The 10,875-nt window shown below is 54.5% G+C and overlaps 1 protein-coding gene across 5 annotated transcripts in view; it reads right to left on the bottom strand.

Moving 5' to 3' along the window:
- Sulf2 (sulfatase 2) overlaps positions 1–10,875 on the bottom strand; it is a 94,375-nt gene that overhangs the window by 17,541 nt on the left and 65,959 nt on the right. For all 5 annotated transcript variants that reach the window (XM_019207765.2, XM_019207766.1, XM_019207768.1 and 2 more), the window contains 2 exons: positions 5,586–5,755; positions 823–973 (listed from right to left, as the gene is read on the bottom strand). In XM_019207765.2, coding sequence (XP_019063310.1) covers positions 823–973; positions 5,586–5,755 — 321 coding nt within the window. The remainder of the gene's footprint in view (positions 1–822; positions 974–5,585; positions 5,756–10,875) is intronic.

The following is a 10,875-nucleotide window of genomic DNA, read 5'->3' as shown; positions in this document are numbered from 1 at the left end:
GGAGAGGGGACGAGTGATAGGTGATTTTTTTTTTTTTTTTTTTGTACCAAGGATCAAACTCGGGTCCTTGTGCTTGTGAGGCAGGCAGAGGAACCACTGAGCCTGATCCCCAGCCCAATGTGATGGTATTTTAATGAATTTAAGTAGCCAGGGAGAAAATGTATAATACACACCCACACAGTGGACTCTGATCCAGCAATAAAAAGAATGAATTTGAACACACATTATACCATGGATGAACCTTGAAAACTGTGCTGAGTGAAACAAACAAACAACAAAAAACAAAAGCAAAGCAAAAACAAAAGTCCCAGCTGCAAAAGTCACATATTCTGTGACTCCATTCACATGAAATGCGCAGAACACCAAATCCAGAGACAGAGCCCAGTGGTTGCAGGGGGGTGGGGTCGGAGCGCGCGTGATTAGAAGAGGGGTTGGAGCGTCGTGGTGAAGTTGAGGGGCTTTCTTTGTGGGGTGATGAAAATGTTCTAAAATTACCTCGGAAGTGGCTGCACAACTCTGGGAAGGTACTAAAGCACCGAGATGGGCACTTGAGTGACTTTGATATGCACCCAGCAACGGACATAATTGCTGGGATATGAAGTAGATCTCAGTGAGGCAGTTAAAAATGCACATGGGAGAAGAAAAAGGTAGCCCCGAGAGGCTGCCGCACAGGGTAGCACAGGTCAAGGACAGAAGTGTCACGAAGGTGGGGGTTGGGCCTGGATTCCAAGCCACTTTCCTCTCCCTGTCTCCAGCTGACAGCTTCCAGGCAGGCGCAGGGAAGTGGCTGGGGCCCAGGCCATGCCCAAGAGGGGCACCTACCATCTCCATGGAGTCGTCCACCGACAGGAGGGTCTGCAGACGCTTCCGCTGCAGCACGTTGGTGAACTCCATGTGGATGGGCTTCATGGGTCCGGTGTAGCGCATTATCCAGTGCTTGTCCAGGTTGGGTGCATAGTTGTAGCTCGGTGTGCTGGTGGCAGACACAGTGGTCAGGCCTGGGTGCGTGGCCTAGGCCCCCAGATGTGCCTCGGATGAGCGGCCATCATAGGTGGTGGCTTGCCCTACTTGGGACGAGGGACTTTGGTGTGTCCGGAGCTCTGCTAAGCACCCTCTCAGTGCGAGCTAGAACCGAATGACCGTGAACCACCAAGTGAGAAAAGCAGCCCCTTTCCTACTCTCTCAGGCCAAAGCCTGAGCTTGGTGCCAGTCTTTCTGTGACACTTTCTGGAGTTCGCTCATCTCCCTTTTTATTTGTTTTGGGGTTTTTTTGTTGTTTTATTGAGACAGGGTCTCATTATGTAGTTGAGACTGCTCTAGAACTATGTAGCACGGGCTAGTCTTGAACTCACAGCGATCCTCCTGCCTCAGCCTCCAGAGTGCTGGGATTACAGGCGTGCGCTACCATGCCCTGCTACTCATCTCCCTTTTTAAAGAACACAGAGGGCCCAGTTCAGCAGACCAGTGGGCTTCTAATTTCCGAGATCCGCTGTGTGTGTTCCTCAGCTGCTCCTGGAGTGACATGGGGCAGTCACTGTGGGGGAGGGGTCTACACAGTGTCCTTCCGCAATGGATTTTAGTTTAAAAAGGTAGGGAATGGATTTAAAAACCAAGTACAGCCGGGCGTGGTGGCGCACACCTGTAATCCCAGCACTTGGGAGGCTGAGGCAGGAGGATCACTGTGAGTTTAAGACCAGCCTGGGCTACATAGGGAGTTCCAGGTCAGTCTCAACTACATAGTGAGACCCTGTTTTAAACCCCACCCCCCAAAAAAACCAAGAACATTATAGTTATGCACATACAGCCCAAATCCTGAGGATGGCATCCCGATGCTCCTATCATGGACATGTCACGTTTCTTAACTGTCACATTATTACTCTTCTAGTTATTTAACTCTCATGTACTAAAGAGCTGGTCAGAGGAGTCTGGGACCAGCGAGGGTCTCACCGAGTGAGGAAGACATCCTGGACCCTGGGCTTCCTGCCATGTGGCAGCTACGATGAAGAATGTTAAATACACGGTGACCTTTACGAGCAGTGACCATGTGCTGGGCACAGTCTGAAGGGCTCAGCCTTTATCATTGCATGTAATACAGTGGTCTGAGGAGCTGGCACTATTTTCACTCTCCCTGGGTGAGGGGGGAGGGAACTGACGGGCCACAGGCAGGCACCGGGCTTGAACTGTGGCAGCCAAGATGGCCACCACCCCCGAGTTAGCACCAACGCCTCCCGCCTGGCTCCCAGGGCCAGTCTGGGGTCCCTCACATCACAGGTGCTTGGGCCAAACTGACCGAGAGGCTCCCGTGGGAGGATTAAGCTGTGGAAACACAGAGGTGATCTCAGCTCCTGGCCTTGGCACTGTGTATGGCTCCGTATGGCGTCACTTCACGCCAAGGCAAGAGTACCTTCTGTCGCCTCTGCTCACGCGGACCCGGGATCTGAGGTACCGAAAACCCCACCAACATGCAGGGCTCACAGGTGTATCACACCGGTGCTGGGACACAGTACTTCATGCCCAGAGGAGGGGGCGTCTCTCACGGTGGTTCTGATGACACTCGAGGCCCAGGTTCCCCTCACATCTCGCCCTGCCCAGCCAACGCTGCCAATGACGCTTCTGGATATCGAGGGCTGAGAGGCTGAGGGAGGCGGGACGGGTCTTAGTGCCCGCTAGACAGTGACGCTGCAGCTTTCCCTAGCCTGATGGAGACCGTTGCTATGCGAAGCAGGAGGAAGTCACAGCCTGGAGACTCCTTCTGGACTTCTCTGCTGATCTGCAGCCTCCTGCCGCTAAATCCTCTCTGGCCCACGCTCCCTTTGATTATGAGAGCGCTGCTCTCCCCGGAGGCCGGCTCAGGGCCTGACCTGTGTGTTGAACATTCTCGGGAACAAGGCCTCCTCCCCGCTGAGGAGCAGGAGCGGGGCTGTGGGTGGGGTCAGCAGAGCCCTTCCGAGGCTCCAGGGTGTGACTTTCGGCAGTGATCCCCGACTCCCCCAGAAGAGGCCAGGGCTGCCCGGACAGCACAGTGACTTGCAGCCTGTCCTCCGAGAGACCCCTTTGTGAGGATTCTGAGGCCAGAAGGATGAGCTGTGCCTTGGGGCCCACACAGCGGGTCTCCTGGATCAGACAGGGCTCCCACACAGTCCCTCTGCCGAACAATCGTGAGACCGTCTCCTCTCCCAGGGCACCCGGGGAAGGTCTGGGCGCCCCCAACAGGCTCGAGGGAACAGCCCCTCTCTTTCCCAGGGGCCGAGTGCAGGAGGGTGATTTGGCCCTCAGGCCGAGCCGAGAGCTGTGAACAGCAGCCCGACACCCTGCACCCCAGGCTGTAACACAGTCCCAGGGAGGAACCAGGAGGCCCCGAGCCCACTGGAAGGCCCGGAAGGAAGCTCTGTGTGCTTGCCTGTGTGCGTGTCTGTTCAGCCTGTGTCTTTGTGTCTGTACGTCTGTGTGCATCCCTGTGTTTGCACGCCTGTGCTTTTCGGTATTTTTGTGTGTCTGTGTGCCACTGTCTGTGCGGATGTGGTGTGTGTATGCGGTGCGTCTGCACGCATGTCTGTGAGTCTGTACCCGTGTGTGTGTGTGTGTGTGTGGGCGTGTGTGCACGGGGATGGGGATGGGCAAATGGGCCAGGGTAAGGCGGTGGTGCAGCAGCATCTGTCCGCTGGGACAAGGGACAAGGGACAAGGCAGTCTCGCTGGGGGCAAGAGAGATCTGACCCAAGGGTGCAACAGGAAGACCCAGCGCTGTGCTGCACACGTGTGGCCTGTCCCCTCCTCAGCCCCCCTTGACTGAATGAAACGTCATCATGAAATGTCCTAACTGCAGAATTTGCTTTTTGATGCTATTATACCCCAGAGACCAAAAGAGCCTCCCAAATGTGCCCCAATGAGGCAGAGGGTTCTCTGAGTAAGCAACAGTGGGTACTGCTCATTTTCAATGTCTGTAATTTCATTTCAAGGAGGCAATTGAGCAGGCAATGTCAAATGATCTCATGCTACAACTTGGGGCCACTGGGGCAGAGCCAACCCCTCTTCTGTAGGAGCTGCGGTGCCCCTCTTTGCCTTTTGTCTCTGGGATGGGTGGCCTGGGCCACGGAAGCCATGGGTGGGAAGGGAGGCCGGGGTGGAGGGGAGCAGATGTGCAGGAGCCAGGGGTCCAATGTGCTGAGGAGACACTGCCGTTCTGGGCCTGAAGGTGGCGCTGTGGCTCCAGAAAGCGGTTGATCACCTGCGGTCAACTCCCCGGAGGACGGGGGTGGGGTGGAGTGGGGGGTAGAAGGTAACACCCAGCACTATCCTTTCAGAGACACTCCGGATGCTGTCAGAAAGTAATTACAGTGAGGTGGGTGAGGAGGGCAATGTATTCTGATCTTAATGAAAATTAAACACCCTGAATGTTCGGGTAGATTCCAAATTGCCCTGTCCTTGTCGCCCTGGAATGTCACAGGAAGGACTGCTGAGTATCACGGCTAAGTGAGAGATGGTTTGTGGTAATGAAAAGCCAGAGTACTTTCCAGAAAGATATACCAAGCCAGCTGGATGGAGGAGGGGGTGGGCAGAGATGGGACACACCAGTGGGAACTGGATTGGAACCCTAGCTCTGCCACTTAGCAGCTGAGTGACCTCAGGTACCTGTTACCTCACCTCCCTGGGCCTCAGTTTTCTCATCTTCAAGATAAGAATGCCACGTGTGATAGGCAGCCTTACAGATGGCCTTAATGACCCCACAGTGTTCTCTGTGACCAATGGAATATGGCAGTATGATGGTGTCGCTCTGAGATTATAAAAGATGGCCGCTTCCACCTTGGCCTCTCTTTCCCTCATTGTCCTCCCAGGACCAGGATGCCACTACCGTGCTGTCTAGACACTCGCGCAGTCCTGGAGGGGCCCACACCGCACAAACCAGCCAGGAGGGCACGCCCCAGGCCAGGCTCAGGTGACAACAGCCCCAGCTGCCACCTCAATTCAGCCTGAACTTGAGACCCTAGGACAGGACCTCAGAAAAGTGACTCCCAGATCCCTGACACCCAAGACACTGTTTTTTTTTTGTACCAGGGATTGAACTTGGGACCTTGCACTTTTGAGGCAGGTGGGGGGAACCACTGAGCTGAATCCCCGGCCGCAAACACTGTTGCTTCATGCCGCTAAACGACTGAGTACACTGTTATGTGGCAATGCGTAACTGATACACCAAGGGCTGCTGTGAGTACAAAGGGACCTGATGCCACCTGATACGGCTTAGCACAGAGCCCTCCACAGTCAGCAGCTGGTGGAGCTCAGGACCCCTTCTCCAAAGAATGTTCTCGAATGTAGGACAGAAAACCCACAGCCTCATAAAGGAAGCTTCACGTTGCAGTTCTGGCCACAGCCAGTGGTGGGAAGACCCGAATCCCAAGTTATTAAGAACTCTGCCTCCTGCTCTGGTCTGTACCCAGGCCGGCGCATTTGGATCCCAGCAGGGCCACAGACCCTGGGACCCTTAGGTGGGAGGCCTAGAGAAGGCACAGCAGTCACCGCGATCCCAAAAGCCTGCCCCACCCACCTTCCAGCTACCCAGCAGCTCTGCCAGGCAGGGCTGAGGCTTACATGTGCTGGGATGCGTTGGGGAAGAGGTGTGAGTATTGGGGGGCCGAGTCCTCAGGGCCGTGAGGGGCTGCGTGGCTGATGACCATCAGGACTGGCCTGTGTGGGTACATCTTCTTGGACGTGCGGAAGAAGCTCACGCTGTCGTTGGTGATGAGATCTGTGAGGTAATCCTGGAGGGGAGAGAGGAGAGCGATAAGGAGCCATGTCCACACTGAGTGACCCTGTGTGTCACGCACCGAATGGGTCATAGCAGCGAGCAAAAACCCTGTCCTGTGGAGCCCACAGTTCCATGGGCCGGACAGACGGTACGTCAGCGAGTAAAATGTACAGAATGGCATGGTGCTCAGCAGAGCAGAGCTTAGGGAGCACTGGGAAGAACAGCCCTTTGTCATTCCTTCATGAGAGACGTTAAAAGAGTAATAGCTAACTTTGAGTGCTGATGATGCACTGAGAACTACTGTTTGTATTAGTTCATTTAATGCTCACATCATCATAGAAAGTTGATATGATGACAATCCTGATCTTTCAAACAGGAAATCAGGGCACAGACAAGTTTAGTACATAGTCCAATGTCACACAGCTGGTAACTGTTGGAGCCAGGACTCCTGATTCTTGGTTCCTCGATCCGAAGTCTTTTCAAGGCCCCGAGGGCACCACACGGCGGGATGGGTACATCTCTGTATCCCTAAGTGCCTATGCTGGGGACAGGAGCAGACAGCGTGTGAATACAGAACCAGGATTGTTACAAGGTGTGATGAGTGAGGGAAACAAGACAAGGAGATGTGACATCCTAGAGGAACTGGAATTTAGCCGGGACAGCCAGGATGCCTGTCTGAGGAGGTGGCCGCCAAGACCTGAATGGTGAGCAGGAACTGGGTGCAGGCAGGGCTGTGCCCCTGGACTTCAGGCCCAGCTGCTGCTAGAGCCCCTGGGGGCTTCACTGACCCCCAGGCCAGGCTCATCTCCAAGCGCAGGTGCTGTAGGCCTGTGGTGCAGCCCAGGTGACACTTGGTAAACGCTCCCCAGGGGTGCCAGTGTGAAGCCAGGCTCGAGAATCACTGATCCCGAGGAGGGGTTCTGGGCAGAGGAACAGCAAATGCAAGGGGTCTGTGGCAGGGAGGGCTTGGCGTGCGTCCTAGGACCACAGAAGACCACGGTGGTGGCTGGTGTCTCAGAAAGAGGGTGACAACAGCAGCAGATAAAGCAGAGGTGATACAAAGAGCAGCATGCCTGCGTGTGCACCTACACACAAAGGGCACACGGTAATCTTCAGAAAACTGAGGAACCAGAAGAGCTGGAGGAAAAGAAAACAGCCCGAAACGGAGGGCTTTAAAAGCTCAGCTAAGAGGCCGAGATGTGCATAAGCCCTTTTAAAACTTGGTAAATCTTTAGCTGCTGATTCCCCATTAATTTTGAGTTTTTGAAATGTACTGTTTCCTAAAAAGCATCTGCCCCAGAGTATCACTTTCAAAGAGAGAGACTGGAGAAAGAAAGAAAGAAAAAAAGATAAAAAGGGGGCTTCAGCTCCCATTCTGAAGCCAAGCGTCCTACACGTGTTCCTGCTGTGATGGCTTCATGTATGCAAGGCACGAAGTTTGGGTGCATGCGTCTTCTGTCTGCAGGAATGGGAGCAACCACTCGGGTGCCGCTTACAGAGCAGAGGCACAGCGCAGGGACCAGCCGCGCCATGCCGTGCAGGAGGTCGGTGGGCCCTGCTGTGGAAAGCTGTCCACGACACGCTGTAAGGGAAAGGCCAGTGGACACAGCGGAAGGGGAGCCAAACCCTGACCTCGAAGCTCTGAACACCAAGCTATCAAGTGCTGACTGAGGACTGGGAAAGGGCAGGATATCACTCAGTACTTTACATACTTTTCCTTCGATCGTTTTTAATGGAATGATCTTAAAAATGGGTAAGAAAATGTTTCAGGAGGGGGCATTGATGAATCTATTACACAGAATATATTATATAAATCACAAGAATTGGTGCTACAGTCATAGGCATGATCTAAAAGTATTAGGTTTTTTTCTTTTTGAGACAGCTATATAGTTCAGATTGTCTTGAACTCACTATGTAGCCCAGGATGGCCACGAACTCAACGGTCCTCCTGCCTCAGCCTCCCCAGTGCTGGGATTATAGGCGTGTGCCACCACACCCAGCTAGACACGGGGTTTTTTAAAGTGACAAAGGTAACCACCGGCTGAAGCTCACTGCTTAAGGCCAGTGACATGGGTGGGAAGAGGACTGTTGCTCCTCACAACCAAGCCACTTTCTCTCTGGGTTCTAGAGCTAGAAAACTGTTAGCAGGCAGATGGTTAGTACACATTTTGAATCATGGTTTCAGGACTCTCCATTCCCAGGACAAGACATAAGGATGGGCGTGTACAGCAGCAGAAAAAGAACAAACTCGGAGCCACACAGATCAACACGGGCCACACATGGCTTCATGTGACGACGGTTAAATGTCACAACACGGAGAAGTCTTATATCACATTAGGTGAGCCACAGACTGGGCAGAACATCACTTATATAAAAGTCTAAGAACACACAATATCTGAGATACCTGCCGCGGATATAAAGCGATCAGCACCGAATTTGGGTCCGGTCACCTCCAGAGGAGGTGGGTGAGACCTGCGAAGGAATGCTCGGGCTCGCACAGGCTCTGTGACAGCCTCAGTCCTACGCCGGATTTCGGCACCTGCCTCTCAGTCGGGCCGAGAGTTTCAAGCGCTGATAGCTGTTAAGCTCCCATCACTGTGCTCCGCACAGCTGGCTTTTGAGAAGGTTAAACCAGGAATTTTGATGGCCTTGAGCTTGGCAGGTTTGCTGCATGCCCGAGAGCTGCTCATCCTTACTGGTCTGCGCAGACTCCCCTCCTCTCTGCAGGGACATCAGCACGCCCCTCCTTCCTTCCTCCATGTGGACACTGCAGGTGGGGACTCTGGGGAGGCCAAGAGAACCAGCGTCCCTCTGGCCACTTCTCAGGGGACAGAGTGAAGGACCAGGGTCTGGGCCGTGGTGGTGGGGACGCTGTGGCCTTGTTTGGGAGAGACAGACCAGGTCCCTGACTGGATTGAGGAGGGTGTAAGATGGACAGGAGGCTCCCTGTCCCTGTTGGCTTCTGTTCAGGTGGTTGGGGGAAGCGTATAGAATCAGGGGTCCAGGAGAAAGAGAAAAGGCAAGGTTGAGGCAGGGGTGTGTGTGTGTGTGTGTGTGTGTGTGTGTGTGTGTGTGTGCAGAGTTCAGATCTGGATGAGCCAGGTTTGGAGCGTCTGGTGGGCCACGGGAGAGGTCTTCGAGATTCAGTCAGGTGAGCAGGTGGGAAGGCAGCTGGTCACTATCGCCCTGGGGGAGGGCTGTCCACTCCCTGCTGGGGCCAGCCCAGCACCCTCACCCAGGGCAGGACCCGGGGTGAGCAGGAGTAGCCCTTGCCTGCACACTTCTGGCACACCTACGCGGGGGCGCTGTGAGGCCAGGGCCTGGGACCCTGCTCCTGCTGGGACGTGGAAGTGACAGCTGGAGAAGGCCAGGGTGGCTGAGGTGACACCTGCTGTGGAGCCTTCCTGGAGGTGTCCCCAGTCGCCAGCCATGTTCTATAGGATTGCTAGCCTGTGGTCCCCAAGCTGTCACCTGGCCATGGCTGCGTCCACAAAGGGCAGGCAGGGCATGTGACTGGGGCACCGGGTGACACCCCTGAAGGCTCAGCGCTCTGGGCCGAGCTCCGTGGTCTCCTCTTTTATTTGCTAAAGAGACAGCTGATGTCCCACTTAGCTTGGTGCCTGGGCAGGGTGGGTCCTGTCCCCGTGGTGCTTTCTCCTGTTCAGGGGTTCTGGCTCCCTCGGGATCGCTGTGGCTGCTGGGAAAGTGACCAGAAGGACAGGAAGGCACAGGTGAGCCGCGGCAGGGCCCTGCTGGTGCCGCCCAGGGGTCCTGCTTGCCCGCAGAAGCCTTGAGTTTCTGTCTTGTTTGTACCCAGCTGAGACGAATTCACTCAAATCCCACAGGGCATCTCCCCAGCTGCCCAGCCCTGGTGCGAGGTGTGTGGGGGGTGGCGGCCTCTGCTTGAGCTGCTCTCTTCAGCCTACACAAAGGGCCTGCTTTCCTGAGCCACCGGCTTCCAGGCAGCAGAGTTCTCGAATTTCCTTTGCAAATCGCAGTGCTGATCCCTCGACCCTGGGCTTCCCCAGAAGTTCGTTTACCAAGAGTTTCGCATCCTTCCAGGAGCAGAGATATCCCGATGGGCCCAGAGTCGGACCATCCGGGTTCAAGCCCATCTTCACCGCCTACTAGCGAGGTGTCTTGGGCCTGACACTGCTAGATGCTCAGACTCTGCACCCAGCCAGTGGGCTGATGAGCTCTCCTGTCTTCAGACGGCCTGGAGAGTCCAGCACTCACTAAAGCCTGGCACCCAAAAACCCATCACGGGAAGAGGCACACAGTTTTTCACCCATAACTCGGCTGCTGGGCGCGGAGCTTCCAGACGCAGGCGCTGTACCCGTCACGGATTGAGCAATGCACCCCCAGCTAGCGCACGTCCTTTGCATTTGGCGGGGGTGTGGTCCATCTTTTTATTCCCCCCAAACAAAATTACCAGCGAGAGACCATATGTGGTAGGTAACGGTAGTTCCGAGCATGCATCAGGACGCCTTCCTGTGAGTGCAGCCGAAGGACTGAGGCACAGAAGTGCACAGTCGTGTCTGTGCCTCTGGAGAGCTTTACCCCGATGAGCCCGTTCTTGTTTCATGTGTTTTCACGTGTCATGAAAATTATTCCTTTAGGAAATTTAATGTGGTTAAAGAGAAAACAGGAGGTCAACTCTCTGAACACAATTCTAAGTGCAGAGCGCAGGGCTGTTACTCTAAGTGCAGCGTGGTTCAGCAGATCTCTGGAGCCTACTCATTGCATAACTGGAACTTTACACCTGTTAACTAGCAACTCCCCGACCCCTCTGCTCTCTAGCAACCACCGTTCTTTCTGCTTCTGTGTATGTCATGACTTTAGATTCTCTAGTTAAGGGGGAGCTGGGTGTGGTGGTGCACACCTGTAATCCTAGTACTTGGGAGGGTGAGGCAGGAGGATCTCAGCAAGTTTGAGGCCAGCCAAGGCTACACAGAGTTCAAGGCCAGCCTGAACCACATGGGAAACTGTCTCAAAAACACCACAAAGAGCAGAGGTTAGAGGAATCTGTCTTTCTGTGCCTTTAGTACATTATTCCCCTTAGCACAATGCCCTCAGTACCCATTGGTGTTTCTGCCTGTGTCAGCACTGATCTCTTTTCTTTTGTGGGGGGGG

This window comes from Fukomys damarensis, unplaced genomic scaffold, assembly GCF_012274545.1.
Source record: "Fukomys damarensis isolate Sample0158 unplaced genomic scaffold, DMR_v1.0_HiC HiC_scaffold_22, whole genome shotgun sequence".
Classification (NCBI taxonomy): Eukaryota; Metazoa; Chordata; class Mammalia; order Rodentia; family Bathyergidae; genus Fukomys; species Fukomys damarensis.
This window is presented reverse-complemented; position numbering and strand designations above follow the sequence as displayed.